Source organism: Nicotiana sylvestris, chromosome 12 (genome assembly GCF_000393655.2).
Source record: "Nicotiana sylvestris chromosome 12, ASM39365v2, whole genome shotgun sequence".
NCBI classification, from domain to species: domain Eukaryota; kingdom Viridiplantae; phylum Streptophyta; class Magnoliopsida; order Solanales; family Solanaceae; genus Nicotiana; species Nicotiana sylvestris.
In genome coordinates, this window is record NC_091068.1 from 59,110,312 (window position 1) to 59,127,606 (window position 17,295).

Here is a 17,295-nt window from a genome sequence, read left to right on the forward strand (position 1 = left end):
TGCACGTCGCGACAGGCGTAATAAGGGAGGATTGGTATGTTGGAATAAGGGTAAATATGTTTACACTGTGGGATCGAGTTGCATACCGCAACAGGTGAAATGACGGTGGATTGATATGGAGGAATAAGGGTGAACTATGATATTGAAATTTATATATGGTGGGATCGGGTTGCGTGCCGCAACATATCTATAATATATACTATTTTTGATATTGTTACAGTGGAATAAGGGAGGATTATGTCTTGTCTGGTGGGATCGGGTTGTGTGCTGCAACAACCTCTACGTTTCCATTTCCTAAACTGTGTTGTTTCTCAATATTATTATTTGAACTGGTGAAGATTGGTACTTTTGGACGACATTGGTGTATTTTTGAGGTTGTGTTTATCAATTACTGTTGGTTTTTTAAATTCTACTCAGTATTTCTATTATTCTATCATTATTATATATTTCGTACAAGTTATAGTGTAGGTGACCCGTCTTAGCCTCATCACTACTTCGTTGAGGTTAGGCTCGGCGCTTACCAGTACATGGGGTCGGTTGTACTGATACTACACTCTTCATACTGTGCAGATTTTGGAGTCGATCCTAGCAGCAATTATTAGAGTGACTGGATTAGACGTCGGCAGAGATTTGAGGTACGACTGTTCAGCGCCCGCAGTTCCTAGAGTCCCCATCCTCTTTTCTTTTTAGCTGTATAATTTCACTCAGACATCTTTGTACTTATTTTAAACCCTTATGTGTATTACTTTAGAAGCTCGTGCACCTGTAACACCAAGTTAAGGGAGTTATAATAGACATTTGGTAGTTTTATCTTCCATATTGATATTTCAATTATTCCAGTTATCTCTCGTTATTTAATTCAATTGTTAAAAATGGATAAATTATTCTAATGTTGGCTTGCCTAGCAAGTGAAATATTAGGCGCCATCATAGCCGTGACAGTGGGAATTCCGAGTCGTGACAAGATGGTATCAGAGCACTAGGTTACATAGGTCTCACGAGTCAGGGGCAAACTTAGTAGAGTCTAGAGGATTGGTATGAAGACGTCTGTACTTATTTTCGAGAGGCTATGTAGTTAGGAACAGTTTCACTTTTATTCTTCTCTGTTGTGCGATTTTTATTCTATCATTGCTGATTCAATCCTTATATTATGTTCTCTCACAGATGGCGAGAACACGCACCACATCTTCAGTCGAGCAGCAGCCAGAGCCCCTAGTGGCAGCTCCTACGACGGGTAGAGGATGAGGCTGAGGCCGTGCCAGAGGCCGAGGCAGGGGCAGGGCTCAGCCCAGAACTCGAGTAACAGCACCAGTGGTGGAGCTTTAGGTGGAGTTTGACGAGGAGGCTCCAGCCCAGACCGTTCCAGCAGGACCAGCTCAGGTCCCAGAGGGGTTCATCGCCACCCTAATACTTCATGATGCTTTGGTCCGTCTAGTGGGCCTCATAGAGAGTGTAGCCCAGAACGACATATTTACTATAGCACCAACCGTCTCTCAGGCTGGAGGAGGAGCACAGACTCCTGCTACTCGCACTCCGGAGCAGATGGCTCCCTAGTTTAGAGTCTAGCAGCTCAGCCCATTGGGGTAGTTCAGCCGAGTGTTGCGGCACAGACCGGTGATGGATTGGCTATGTCTTCTGAGGCTTTATAGAGATTGGATAGGTTTACCAAGATTTTCCCAGTTCACTTCAGCTGTGCATCTTCAGAGGATCCCCAGGACTATCTGGATAGCTGTCATGAGGTGGTACGGAATATGGGGATAGTGGAGACCAATGGGGTCGACTTTGCTGCACTTCATTTGTCGGGTTCCGCCAAGAAATGGTTGAGGAATTATATTTACACTAGACCAGCTGGGTCGCCTGATCTCACTTGGGACTAGTTCTCTCAGCTATTTATTGATAAATTCCTTCCTATCACTCAGAGAGAGGACTATCAAAGGCAGTTCGAGTGTCTACAGCAAGTTTCTATGACTGTCATTCAATAAAAGACTCAATTTGTGGATCTGGCTCGTCATGCTATTCTTCTGCTTCCTATCGAGAGAGAGAGAGAGAGGCTGAGGAGGTTTATTGAGGGACTTGCTTAGCCTATTAGATTACAAATGGCTGAGGAGACTGCGAGCGAGATTTTTTTCCAGACGGCTACTAATGTTACCAGGCGAGTCGAGATAGTTCTAGCTCAGGGGAGTGGTCAGGGATCTAACAAGAGACCTTGTCATTCAGGTGGTTTTAGTGGTGCCTCGTCTGGAGGCAGGGGTACTTTTGGTAGGGTCCATCTTCCTAGGCCATATCATTCAGCACTTCAGGCATCCCATAGTGCTTTAGGGAGATGTGGCCCTAATGTGCCTCATTATGGGCAGCCATCCTATAGTGCACTGCCAGCTCCTATCAGTGCACCTCCTATTCAGAGTTATTACCATGGTCATCCGGGTTAGTCTCAGTATTAGTAGCCACAATATTGGGATTGATGTTTTAAGTATGGTAGTTTTGGGCATGTCAGGAGGACCTGTCCGAGATTATTGGGTGGTAACACCATAATAAAGTTCTTGTGCTATGATTCTGGCACCAGTTGCATCAATGCTTGCTCAGCCAGCTAGAGTTAGGGGTAAGAGAGCCAGACGTAGAGGTCAGGTTGCTATATCTAGAGGTCAAGCCGTTAGAGGTGGAGGCCAGGCCGCTAGATATGGAGGCCAGCTAGTAAGAGGTCGTCCTAGAGATATGGTTCAGAGTGGTGGGGCCCAGCCCCGATGCTATGCTTTTCGAGCCAGGCCTGAGGCTGAGTCATCTGATGCGATTATCACAGGTGTGGTTTCAGTTAGCAATAAAGATGCCTTAGTTCTATTTGATTCGGGTTCTACTTATTCCTATATGTCATCCTATTTTGCTTCTTATTTGGTTGTGCCACGTGATTCTTTGAGTGCTCCCGTGTATGTTCCCACACCTGTGGGAGATGCTATTATTGTAGATCGCGTTTATCGTTCGTGTGTGGTTACCATTGGGAGTCTTAAGAATCGTGTAGATCTCCTAATTCTCGATATAGTCGATTTTGATGTCATTTTGGGGGTGGATTGGTTGTCACCTTATCATGCTATACTGTATTGTCACGCAAAGACGGTGACCTTATCCTTTTTGGGGTTGCCTCGATTGGAGTGGAGAAGGACTCCAGGCCATTCTACCAGCATTGTTATCTCTTGTATGAAGTCTTGGCATATGGCCGAGAAGGGGTGTCTAGCTTACTTGGCTTATGACTGCGATTATAGTGCGGAGGTTCCTTCCATGGATTCAGTACCAGTCGTTCGTGAGTTTCAAATGTGTTTCCTGCAGACTTTCCGGGGATGCCACCCAAAAGAGATATCGACTTCTGTATTGATTTGGCTTTGGGCACTCAGCCTATTTCTATTTTGCCATATGGCCCCGCCATAGTTAAATGAATTGAAGGCGCAGTTGCAAGATGTGCGTGATAAGGGATTTATTAAACCTAGTGTCTCGCCCTAGGGTGTGCCTGTCTTGTTTGTGAAGAAGAAGGACGGATCGATGAAGATGTGCATAGATTATCGTTAGTTGAACAAAGTCACCATCACGAACAAGTAGCCATTGCCAATGATTGATGACTTATTTGGTTAGCTTCAGGGTGCCAAGGTATTTTCAAAGATCGATTTAAGTTCTGGCTACCATCAGTTGAGGATTAGGGCATCTGATGTCCCTAAGACAGCTTTTCGGATTCAGTATGTGCATTATGAGTTTCTAGTGATGTCATTTGGGTTGATAAATTCCCTAGAAGAATTTATGGATTTGATTAATTGGGTGTTCAATCCCTATCTGGATTCCTTTGTGATTGTGTTTATTGATGATATCTTGATCTACTCCCGCAGTCGAGAGGAGCATCAGCAGCATCTTCGGATCGTTCTCCAGACTTTGAGAGACAGCCAATTATATGCTAAGTTTTCAAAATGTGAGTCTTGGTTGAGCTCAATCGCCTTCTTGGGGCTCATTGTATTAGCAGAGGGTATTCAGGTGGATCCTATGAAGATTAAGGCAGTCAAGAATTGGCCTAGAACCACATCAGCTACAGAGATCCAGAGTTTCTTGTGCAGGTTATTACCATCGATTTGTAGAGGGGTTCTCATCTATAACAGCCCCATTGACCAGATTGATCCAAAAGGGTGCCCCATTCAGATGGTTAGAAGAGTGTGAGGCGATATTTCAGAAGCTCAAGACTGCTTTGACTATGACACCGGTGTTGGTGTTGCCCACAATTTTAGGGCCTTATACAGTATATTGTGATGCATCTCATATTGGAATTGGTGCGGTATTAATGTAGGGTGGCAAGGTAATTGCATATGCTTCACGGAAGCTAAAGGTTCACGAGAAGAACTACCATGTTCATGACTTAGAGCTTGCAGCCATTGTTCACGTGCTAAAGATTTGGAGGCACTATCTTTATGGCATTTTATGTGAGGTGTTCACGGATCATCGGAGTTTGCAGTATTTGTTCAAGCAAAAGGAGATCAATTCTATGCAGAGGAGGTGGTTAGAGCTATTGAAAGACTATGATATCACCATCTTGTATTATCTCGTGAAGTCCAATGTGGTGGCTGATGCTTTGAGTAGGAAATCGTTAAGTATGGGTAGCCTTGTGTACATTCCAGTCAGTGAGAGACCACTTGCATTAGAGGTTCACGCCTTGGCCATTCAGTTTGTGAAGTTGAATGTTTCTGAGCCCAGTCATGTTCTAGCTTGTATGGTCGCTCAATCTTTAGTGTTTAAGCGCATCAGGGAGCGGCAATATGATGAACCTCATTTTGTTGTCCTTAGGGATACAATGCGGCACGGTAATGCCAAGCATGTTACAGTTGGAGATGATAGAGTTTTGAGGATGCACGGTCGTGTTTGTATGCCTAATCTGGACGGACTTCGTGAGTTGATTCTAGAGGAGGCCCACAGTTCCCGGTATTCTATTCATCCGGTTCAGCCAAGATGTATCAGGACTTGTGGAAACATTATTGGTAGAGGAGAATGAAGAAAGATATAGTGGCACATGTGGCTCAGTGTCTATATTGTCAGTAAGTAAAGTATGAGCATCAGAGACCTGGTGGTTTGCTTCAGAAGATAGAGATTCCTGAGTGGAAATGGGAGTATATCACTATGGATTTCGTTGTTGAACTCCCACGGACTCAGAGGAAGTTTGATGCAGTTTGGGTTGTTATGGATAGACTAACCAAGTCAGCATATTTCATCCCTGTGGCAATTACCTATTCTTCAGAGTGGCTGGCAGAGATTTATATCCGCGATATCGTTCATCTTCATAGTGTGCCCGTGTTTATCATATCTGATCAAGGTATGTAATTTACCTCGCATTTTTGGAGGGTAATGCAGCATGATTTGGGCATGCATGTTGAGCTGAGCACAGTATTTCATCCTTAAATGGATGGGCAGTCCGAGCACATTATTCAGATATTGGAGCATATGCTCCACGTATGTGTTATTGACTTCGGAGGTTCATGAGATAAGTTCTTGCCGCTTATGGAGTTCTCTTACAATAACAGCTATTAGTCGAGCATCCAGATGGATCCTTATGAGGCATTATAAGGTAGACGGTGTCGATCGCTAGTTGGATGGTTTAACATGGGGGATGCTCAGTTATTGGGTACAAATTTGGTACAGGATGCCTTGGATAAGGTTAAGATCATTCAGGATAGACTTCGCACAGTTCAGTCCAGGCAGAAGAGTTATGCCAACCGTAAGGTCCATGATATTGCATTAATGGTCAGAGAGAGAGTGTTGCTCCGTGTCACCCATGAAATGTGTAATGAGGTTTGGAAAAAAGGGTAAGGTGAGCCCTAGATACATCGGGCCTTTTGAGATCCTAGAGCGAGTGGGAGAGGCAGCTTGCAAACTTGCATTGCCACTTGGTTTATCAGCGGTCCATCCAGTGATCGAAGAGTTATTCTTCAGTTCGAGTGCAGTGGAGAGGTTATCCAATTAAGGCAGCTACTTGGGATTCCGATTATGATATGTAGAGTAGATATCCCCACATTTTTGTTACAACCCATATCCACATGTGTTAGTTCATGCCATATATTAGTTAACATAAATCCAATAAGGAATTATCTTTGAGATGATAAGAAGTCAATCATATTGGTCTTAAGTGATACAAGAGTGTATAAGGGTGATTAACAAGTATTAGAAGTTAAATGAATCAAGGATGTTGTAACTCGTATTTTCAGGTAAATCTAGCGGTGCTTAATACACTCAAGAGGTCATGTATTAAGGTATTTTAATCATATAATATCCGTATCATAAGTCTTGAAGTCAAACGAGTTATGAAACAAAAGTCGACAAAAGTTGTCGCAACTTAGGTTCATAATTTTACTTAAACATTAGGTCAAATGTTTCTAATCTTTTCTCATAATTTACAAGGAATTACGGGGTGATATACCAACCAAATTAAATATCTATGAGTCTAGTTTCCAACTCATTAAACCGTTCATCGATACAATCTCGGAGTAGAGAGATATTCGCATTTTTGCGAGACTGCGCCAAACACCTCTCTATGGGGCCCACTAAGGCGGTTTAAGATATTTGGACCTATATAGGATGCCTCCAACCCGTTTTAAGTCATTTCTTCTCACTATTTTCAGACCTTAGAACCCTAGGAACATCCTCTCAAGGTTCTCTCAAGATTCAAGACCCAAAAAAGGGCAAACAACACAAATCAAGTGTCGGGAATTCCGTGGCGCTAGTAAGTCTCTTGTTCTTCTTGTTGTTGCTCATTTTTGTGTCGTTCCAGCTCGTGTGGGAGGTTGTTTTAAAGGGTTTATGTTCTGTAAATACTCCCTAATGTTCTTAATATCAATCCTAGGTGATTTCAAGCCTTCTAAAGTGATTCTAGTGCCGAAAAACACTAATTGATCGCTAGTTTCATTTTTTTGTTGTTGTGGCAGCATTGGAGGGATATTTCATGGAAATTTAAGGTCAAATTGGAGTTGTTCTTTCTGTATAAAGGTAAGGAACCTCTTATTCTATATGTATTTAAGATTATCCAAGTTGTGGCTAAGCCATTGAAGCTAGAACTTGTGAAATATATATCGAAAGGCTTGGTAGTAATGTTATTATTTTGTGGATTGTTATGCGTTGTTGTTGGGCTGCGTATTTTACTACTATTTTGTGGGGTTTTGGAGGAGTAATGGTGTGGAGAAACACCATATATATGTAGGGTTGTGGGATGATAGTTATTCGTAATATTTCCGGGTCATTTGACAGGACTACGGTGGTCGTCGTATGTATGGAGTGATTAGGCTGTGCGTGGACTATTTTGGGAGGCTCAATATGTTTATTATTGATGTTGTTTGGGATGTTTGGTGATTGTTTTGAATGGTGTGAATTCATATATATAGAGGAGGTGTTGTCCGTTTCATCGTAAAATAGGTTGTGGTTGATACATATTAGTTATGACGCTTAAATGATAATGATAGTATCGTTTCTCTTATTGTAGACTAAGGAGTTTTTACAATTGCATACCTTGAGATTGGGGCAGTATATACAAGGTATGTGAGGCTATCCCTTTCCTTATTTTGCACGACTCCGATTGTACATAATGTAATGAACGAGCTTCCAAGATACTCTACTCTTAGAAGCTAGCAGTACTTATATTGTTTTCCCTCTTATGGAACGATTGATGTTAATGTTGCTTCTCTTATTCTTATGTTATAAATGTTGTTGGTACTTCCTGATTCTTATAACGTTCATAGTGAAGAGTTAGTCCTAATAACGTGTATAGAGGATACCGACCTTACGTCACTCCGAAAGGTTTAAAATGTGATTCCATGAGTCGAGCATGCATTATATATATGTATCTATTTTACTCTACCGAGCCACACTATAGTTGGCCGGGTACGACACCTATTGTGCAACCACTGATCAGTTGGGTTTTACCGAGCACAACGTGGTCGGGTACGATTCTACCGAGCATTATGATGGCCGGGTACGTTTTTTACCGAGCCTATTATAGCCGGGTACGATATGATGATGATGATGCCCACAGAGGCGAATGTTTTAAAGGTTTATGTATTTATACATATGTATCATGCATTTCATGTCAGTAGCCCTCATAGGTACTAAGATGTTACAGGTTGTATATTCTCTATCCTTGCTTACATTACTGATCGTATTTATGGTTCCCTGCCTTACATACTTAGTACTTTATTCGTACTGACGTCCTTTTATTTGTGGACGCTGCATGTCGTGCTGCAGGTCCTGATAGACAGGCAGGTGCAGCTCTCCCACCACAGTAGGCTGTCCAGTTCAGCGGTGATTGGCGAGATCCCTTCTCCGGACTTGCCTTGGTCTTGGTATGCATTTTTGTTATAGACATTATGGGTATGTCGGGGCCCTGTTCCGGCTATGTTGCAGCACTTATGTTCATTTAGAGGCTCATAGACAAGTGTCGACTCATGTATAGTTTGGTATGCCTTGTCGGCTGGTTTTTGTTATATAGTCTTTCATGGTAGCGTGGTAGCTCATACCTTATATGTAGTTTCTTGATTGTCTGGTCATCCCCTGCTATGTATGTTCATGCCATCATATTTTATTGCTGGTTGTCCATGATCCAGGTCTACCATTTATATTGATCTCGTCAGCCCTAAAAGATAATAATGAAGGTTAGATGAAATGTACGTTGGTGCTCGGAAAGTATGGTCGGGTGCTAGTTATGGCCCTCCAGTTTGGGTCATGACAAACTTGGTATCAGAGCAAGTTTGTCCTAGGGATTGTCTATGCGCCATGTCTAGTAGAGTCTTGATTATGGATGTGTAGCACACCACATTTATAATCAGGAGGCTACATGACATATAAGGTTGTTACCTTCTTCCTGAATCTAGATCGTGCGTAGAGTTGAGTCGTAAGTGTTTGTCTCTAATATTCACCTTGTTTTCTTTCAGCGATGCCTTCGACTAGGAAGCAAATAATTAGTAGACGGCTTGATACAGCTGCGGGAGAGGGTACCAGTCAGGTGCCCCAAGCCAGAGCAGGCCAAAGTGAGGCTTAGAGTGAGATATCATCTCATACCTCATCTACTCCATCTCCTCCAGAGGATATTAGAAGGCACCCAGCGCCTCCAGTTCCTCCGTCTGGCACTCCAGACCAGGATATGCGGAGTGCTTTGCAGTTATTGACTAGCTTGGTAGCTGCTCAGGCTCAGAGGCAGAATACAGGTGCTGCTGAGAAACCAGTTAGTACAAGAGTTCGTGATTTTATTAATTTAGACCCTCCAGTGTTTACCGGATCAGACCCCAAGGAGGACCCACAGACTTTTATTGACCAGGTTCATCGTACACTTCGGGTTATGCATGTTAGTGATACAGAGGCAGTAGAGTTGGCTTCTTATCGGCTACGGGATTTAGCGGTTCTCTGGTATGATAGTTGGGAGAGATCCAGGGGTCCGAACGCTCCTCCAGCTGTGTGGAAGGAATTTTCTGAGGCCTTTCTTCGTCACTACTTGCCAGTTGAGATACGACGAGCTAGAGCTGATAAGTTCTTGAACCTTAGACAAGGTAATATGAGTGTGCGAGAGTACAATATGCAGTTTGATTCTTTGGCAAGGTATGCTCCCCATATGGTGGCCGAGATGAGTGATAGGGTGCATATGTTCGTGAATGGGTTGGGACCACATCTGATAAATGAGTGTACGACAGCCTCCTTGGTGGAGGGCATGGATATTTCCCGTATTCAAGCTTATGCCCAGACCCTAGAGGATCGTAAGCGCCAGCAGAGGGCAGTTAGGGAGCAGGATAGGGGCCAGCATAAGAGGGCGAGATTTGCAGGGTATTCTGATGACTTCAGAGGCCGCATCAGGCCACAGTTTTCGAGGAGTTCGGCGCCACCTGTAGCTAGTGCTCCTCCACAGTTTCAGAGGCCTCGATATGATCGATCCTATTCTGGTCCAGGTCAGAGTTCGCGGGCATCTGGCTCGCAACATCACAGGGATACTAGTCAGATGAGACCCCCAACACCACATTGTGATCAGTGCGGCAAGGCCCACTTTGGACTGTGTCGTCGAGGTTCTGATGCATGCTATTCGTGCGGGCAGCCTGGCCATATGATGCGGGATTGTCCTAATAGAGGAGGTGATGGTATGGCTCAGCCGACTGGATCTGTGTCTGGTTCTTCCTCATCAGTTCGACCTCCAGCACGGGGTTTTCAGCAGTCGACAGGTCGTGGTAGGGGTAGAGGTGCAGTGCCGAGTTCGAGTGGTGCTCAAAATCGAACCTATGCTCTAGTAGGTCGACAGGATCTCGAGTCGTCTCCAGATGTTGTTACAGGTATTATATCTGTGTTTTCTTATGATGTATATGCGCTGATTGATCCGGGATCTACATTATCATATGTTACACCCTTTGTGGCTAATAAGTTTGGCATTGAACCTGAATTGATAAGTAAACCCCTTGCGGTATCTACTCCGATAGGAGATTCTGTGATTGCTAGAAGGGTATATAGAGGTTGCACTGTGATGATTTGTAGTCGTCAAACCTCGGCAAATTTATTTGAGTTAGAAATGGTTGATTTTGATGTGATAATGGGAATGGACTGGTTGGCCTCATGCTATGCAAATGTTGACTGTCGTACGAAGATGGTTAGGTTCCAATTTCCGGGTGAACCCGTCATTGAATGGAAAGGGAACATTGCTACACCGAAAGGTAGGTTTATTTCCTATCTTAAGGCAAGGAAAATGATCTCAAAAGGTTACATTTATCATCTCGTTCACGTTAGGGATGCGGAGGCGAAGCCGCCTACTTTACAATCAATCCCCGTGGTCAACAAATTTCCAGATGTTTTCCCAGATGAACTCTCAGGCCTTCCTCCTGAAAGGGAGATTGAGTTTAGCATTGATGTGTTGCCTAACACTCAACCGATCTCTATCCCTCCATACAGAATGGCCCCGGCAGAGTTGCGAGAGTTGAAGGTGCAGTTGAAGGACTTGATGGATAAGGGCTTCATTAGGCCTAGCACTTCACCTTGGGGTGCGCCAGTCCTATTCGTGCGGAAGAAAGACGGGTCGTTACGGATGTGTATCGACTATCGATAGTTGAATAAGTCTACTATAAAGAACAAGTATCCACTTCCAAGAATTGATGACCTGTTTGACCAACTCCAGGGTGCCAAGTATTTCTCCAATATTGATTTACGTTCAGGGTATCATCAGGTGAGGGTGAAGGAGAAGGATATTCCAAAGACGGCCTTTCGGACAAGATACGGGCACTTTGAGTTCCTGGTGATGTCGTTCGGGCTAACAAATGCCCCAACAGCTTTTATGGATCTCATGAATACTATATTTAGGCCCTATCTTGATGTGTTCGTGATTGTATTCATTGATGACATTCTAGTATATTCTCGTTCGGAGGCGGAACATGCGGGCCACTTGCGGATAGTATTACAGACGCTTCAGGATCGTAAGTTATATGCTAAGCTCTCCAAATGTGAATTTTGGCTGAACTCAGTAGCGTTCCTTGGCCATGTGATATCTGACGAGGGTATTAGTGTCGACACTCAGAAGATCGATGCAGTAAAGAATTGGCCGAGACCTACAACACCATCAGAAGTCCGCAGCTTCCTAGGGCTAGCAGGATATTATAGGCGGTTTGTGGAAGGGTTTTCCTCTATATCATCACCATTGACTAAGTTAACACAGAAAGCTACCAAGTTCCAGTGGTCTGACACTTGTGAACGTAGTTTTCAGGAGCTGAAGAATCGATTGACATCCGCACCAGTGCTCACTCTTCCTGAAGGAACAGAAGGTTATGTGGTATATTGTGATGCCTCAGGTATAGGTTTGGGGTGCGTATTGATGCAGCGTGGGAATGTGATTGCTTATGCATCAAGACAATTGAAGAAGCATGAAAAGAATTATCCAACCCATGATTTGGAATTGGCTGCAGTAATATATGCTTTGAAGATATGGCGGCACTACTTATACGGCGTCCATGTTGACATCTACACAGATCACAAGAGTTTACAATACATCTTCAAGCAGAAAGAGTTGAATTTGAGGCAGCGTAGGTGGCTTGAATTATTGAAAGACTACGACGTCGAGATATTGTATCATCCCGGTAAAGCCAATGTTGTGGCAGACGCTCTCAGCCGTAAATCAATGGGAAGCTTAGTACATATTGAGGCAGGTAGATGGGGGTTGATTAAAGAGCTTCATCAGCTAGCCAATATGAGAATCAGATTGTTAGACTCTGATGACGGAGGTGTTACTGTACAGAATACATCAGAATCATCTTTGGTAGCCGAGGTAAAAGCACGACAATATGAAGATCCTATCTTAGTACGATTAAGAGAGAGCATTCAGCAGTGTAAAAGTATGGCTTTTGAGATCGGAAGAGATGGGGCACTGAGATACCAGGGCCGATTATGTGTGCCTAATGTGGCAGGGTTGCGAGAGAAGATTATGAATGAGATTCATCAATCCCGATATTCCATCCATCCCGGCTCGACAAAGATGTATCATGATGTCAAGGAGCAGTATTGGTGGGATAACATGAAGAAGTCTATTGCAGAATTTGTAGCCCAGTGTCCCAATTGTCAACAAGTAAAGATAGAACATCAGAAACCCGGTGGATTGCTTCAGAATATAGAGATTCCGACCTGGAAATGGGAGGTGATTAATATGGACTTCATTATTGGATTACCTCGCTCTTATCATAAGTTTGACTCCATCTGGGTGATAATTGATCGACTTACAAAATGTGCCCATTTTCTGCCAGTTAAGACAACTTACACGGCTGAAGATTATGCGAAGTTGTATATCAAGGAGATTGTTAGGCTTCATGGTGTGCCGGTATCTATTATATCAGACCGAGGAGCTCAATTTACAGCTAACTTTTGGAGGTCTTTTCAGAAGGGTTTAGGCACACAAGTGAATCTCAGCACTGCATTTCATCCGCAGACTGATGGACAGGCTGAACGTACCACTCAGACACTGGAAGATATGCTACGAGCATGTGTTCTAGATTTTAAGGGAAATTGGGATGACCATCTTCCACTCATAGAATTCGCCTACAATAATAGCTACCATTCCAGTATTAAAATGGCCCCATACGAGGCACTATACGGGAGAAGATGTAGATCACCAGTTGGATGGTTCGAAGTTGGTGAAACATAATTATGTGGGCCAGATTTGATTTACCAAGCTATTGAGAAGGTGAAAGTGATACTGGAGCGATTGAGGACGGCACAAAGCAGGCAAAAATCTTATTCCGATGTCCGATGTCGTGATCTGGAGTTTGAGGTTGGTGATTGGGTTTTCCTGAGGATCTCACCAATAAAGGGTATTATGCGTTTTGGGAAGAAAGGTAAGCTGAGTCCAAGGTATATCGGGCCATATAAAATTCTTCGACGGATTGGACAGGTTGCTTATGAGTTAGAATTGCCATCCGAATTGGAATTTGTCCACCCGGTATTCCATGTATCTATGTTGAGGAAATGTATTGGAGACCCTTCTCGAGTCGTCCCTATCAAAGATGTACAAGTTACAGAGGACCTATCATATGAAGAAGTGCCAGTGGCGATATTAGATCGACAAATCCGCAAGCTGAGAACAAAAGATGTAGCTTCCGTCAAAGTATTGTGGAGGAACAAAAATATGGAAGAAATGACATGGGAAGCAGAAGAGGAGATGAAGTCTAAATACCCTTACCTATTCCAGAATGAAGATAACAAGGATGCTGGTGGAAGACAGGATACATTGGAAGGTGAAACGGCTCTATGAGGTAAGCAATAATTTGAGAATACTCCTCCTTAATACAAAATGGTGATATGTAGATAATGTAAATATGCATAATGCTTTGTGTAGCCTTGTGAAGCCATATGTTGGGCTTAATTGCTTGCAAGTTTTGCTAGTGACCATTTTATAGGGGAAAATTGATCGGAAATTTCCATTGGAATCCACGATGATTTAAACTCCCCATGAACCCTTACATTCGAGGACGAATGTTCCTAAGGGGGGAGGGTGTTACAACCCATATCCACATGTGTTAGTTCATGCCATATATTAGTTAACATAAATCCAAGAAGGAATTATCTTTGAGATGATAAGAAGTCAATCCTATTGGTCTTAAGTGATACAAGAGTGTATAAGGGTGATTAACAAGTATTAGAAGTTAAATGAATCAAGGATGTTGTAACTCGTATTTTCAGGTAAATCTAGCGGTGCTTAATACACTCAAGAGGTCATGTATTAAGGTATTTTAATCATATAATATCCGTATCATAAGTCTTGAAGTCAAACGAGTTATGAAACAAAAGTCGACAAAAGTTGTCGCAACTTAGGTTCATAATTTTACTTAAACATTAGGTCAAATATTTCTAATCTTTTCTCCTAATTTACAAGGAATTACGGGGTGATCTACCAATAAAATTAAATATCTATGAGTCTAGTTTCCAACTCATTAAACCGTTCATCGATACGATCTCGAAGTAGAGAGATATTCACATTTTCGCGAGACTGCGCCAAGCACCTCTCTATGGGGCCCACTAAGGCGGTTTAAGATATTTGGACCTATATAGGATGCCTCCAACCCGTTTTAAGTCATTTCTTCTCACTATTTTCAGACCTTAGAACCCTAGGAACATCCTCTCAAGGTTCTCTCAAGATTCAAGACCCAAAAAAAGGGCAAACAACACAAATCAAGTGTCGGGAATTCCGTGGCGCTAGTAAGTCTCTTGTTCTTCTTGTTGTTGCTCATTTTTGTGTCGTTCCAGCTCGTGTGGGAGGTTGTTTTAAAGGGTTTATGTTCTGTAAATACTCCCTCATGTTCTTAATATCAATCCTAGGTGATTTCAAGCCTTCTAAAGTGATTCTAGTGCCGAAAAACACTAATTGATCGCTAGTTTCGCTTTTTTGTTGTTGTGGCAGCATTGGAGGGATATTTCATGGAAATTTAAGGTCAAATTGGAGTTGTTCTTTCTGTATAAAGGTAAGGAACCTCTTACTCTATATGTATTTAAGATTATCCAAGTTGCGGCTAAGCCATTGAAGCTAGAACTTGTGAGATATATATCGAAAGGCTTGGTAGTAATGTTATTGTTTTGTGGACTGTTTTGCGTTGTTGTTGGGCTGCGTATTTTACTACTATCTTGTGGAGTTTTGGAGGAGGAAGGGTGTGGAGAAACACCATATATATGTAGGGTTATGGGCTGATAGTTATTCGTAACATTTCCAGGTTGTTTGACACGACTACGGTGGTCGTCGTATGTATGGAGTGATTAGGCTGTGTGTGGACTATTTTGGGAGGCTCAATATGTTTATTATTGATGTTGTTTGGGCTGTTTGGTGATTGTTTTGAATGGTGTGAAGTCATATATATAGGGGAGGTGCTGTCCGTTTCATCGTAAAATAGGTTGTGGTTGATACATAATAGTTATGACGCTTAAATGATAACGATAGTATCGTTTCTCTTATTGTAGACTAAGGAGTTTTGACAATTGCATAGCTTGAGATTGGGGCAGTATATACAAGGTATGTGAGGCTATCCCTTTCCTTATTTTGCACGACTCCGATTGTACATAATGTAATGAACGAGCTTCCAAGATACTCTACTCTTAGAAGCTAGCAGTACTTTTATTGGTTTCCCTCTTATGGAACGATTGATGTTAATGTTGCTTCTTTTATTCTTATGTTATAAATGTTGTTGGTACTTCCTGATTCTTATAAGGTTCATAGTGAAGAGTTAGTCCTAATAACGTGTACAGAGGATACCGACCTTACGTCACTCCGAAAGGTTTAAAATGTGATTCCATGAGTCGAGCATGCATTATATATATGTATCTATTTTACTCTACCGAGCCACGCTATAGTTGGCCGGGTACGGCACCTATTGTGCAACCACTGATCAGTTGGGTTTTACCGAGCTCCACGTGGCCGGGTACGATTCTACCGAGCCTTATGATGGCCGGGTACGTTTTTTTTACCGAGCCTATTATGGCCGGGTACGATATGATGATGATGATGCCCACAGAGGCGAATGTTTTAAAGGTTTATGTATTTATACATATGTATCATGCATTTCATGTCAGTAGCCCTCAGAGGTACTAAGATGTTACAGGTTGTATATTCTCTATCCTTGCTTACATTACTGATCGTATTTATGGTTCCCTGCCTTACATACTCAGTACTTTATTCGTACTGACGTCCTTTTATTTGTGGACGCTGCATGTCGTGCTGCAGGTCCTGATAGACAGGCAGGTGCAGCTCCCCCACCACAGTAGGCTGTCCAGTTCAGCGGTGATTGGCGAGATCCCTTCTCCGGACTTGCCTTGGTCTTGGTATGCATTTTTGTTATAGACATTATGGGTATGTCGGGGCCCTGTTCCGGCTATGTTGCAGCACTTATGTTCATTTAGAGGCTCATAGACAAGTGTCGACTCATGTATAGTTTGGTATGCCTTGTCGGCTGGTTTTTGTTGTATAGTCTTTCATGGTAGCGTGGTAGCTCATACCTTATATGTAGTTTCTTGATTGTCTGGTCATCCCCTGCTATGTATGTTCATGCCGTCATATTTTATTGCTGGTTGTCCATGATCCAGGTCTACCATTTATATTGATCTCGTCAGCCCTAAAAGATAATAATGAAGGTTAGATGAAATGTACGTTGGTGCTCGGCAAGTATGGTCGGGTGCTAGTCATGGCCCTCCAGTTTGGGTCGTGACAAACTTGGTATCAGAGCAAGTCTGTCCTAGGGATTGTCTATGAGCCATGTCTAGTAGAGTCTTGATTATGGATGTGTAGCGCGCCACATTTATAATCAGGAGGCTACATGACATCTAGGGTTGTTACCTTCTTCCTGAATCTAGATCGTGCGTAGAGTTGAGTCGTAAGTGTTCGTCTCTAATATTCACCTTGTTTTTTTCAGTGATGCCTTCGACTAGGAAGCAAACGATTAGTAGACGGCTTGATGGATCAGTATCGTAATTTAGCACTTGGGGATATGCCCAGAATCAAAATCGGAAGTCCCTAGCCCAATGTCACGACCCAGGTTCTCCCTCCGTGAACCATCATGACGGCACCTAGTCTCTACGACTAGGTAATCCTGACAATCCAGAATATAAACAATAACTGCGGAAGAAATAATTTAAAAACTGAAATAGTGAAATAAAACAGTGCTTAAAATGTCGCTCGGCATACACAATATCAACTCTCAAAGCTAGTACATTTTCCAAAACCCGAAATCTCATGATCATAAGCCTTTGAATGTCTACAGTTATCTAACTCCAGAATGTCTAACAAAGAAACAAAATTACAGAA

General features: G+C 42.8%; 1 protein-coding gene across 1 annotated transcript; it reads left to right on the forward strand.

Moving 5' to 3' along the window:
* The first annotated feature begins 2,095 nt into the window (after nucleotides 1–2,095).
* LOC138883090 (uncharacterized) lies at nucleotides 2,096–5,013 on the forward strand. Its single transcript, XM_070163750.1, has 4 exons — nucleotides 2,096–2,423; nucleotides 2,563–3,287; nucleotides 3,624–4,172; nucleotides 4,480–5,013. Exons 1-4 carry the CDS (start codon nucleotides 2,096–2,098, stop codon nucleotides 5,011–5,013), a joined length of 2,136 nt encoding a protein of 711 aa, XP_070019851.1.
* The last annotated feature ends 12,282 nt before the right edge of the window (nucleotides 5,014–17,295 follow it).

Excerpts from the sequence above, each read along its gene's own strand:
- LOC138883090 (XM_070163750.1), top strand. The coding sequence starts at position 2,096 with ATGGCTGAGGAGACTGCGAGCGAGATTTTTTTCCAGACGGCTACTAAT. Across the intron at positions 2,424-2,562 it reads TTATTACCATGGTCATCCGG|TTGCATCAATGCTTGCTCAG; the intron begins GTTAGTCTCAGT and ends TTCTGGCACCAG. Across the intron at positions 3,288-3,623 it reads CCATGGATTCAGTACCAGTC|GGTGCCAAGGTATTTTCAAA; the intron begins GTTCGTGAGTTT and ends GGTTAGCTTCAG.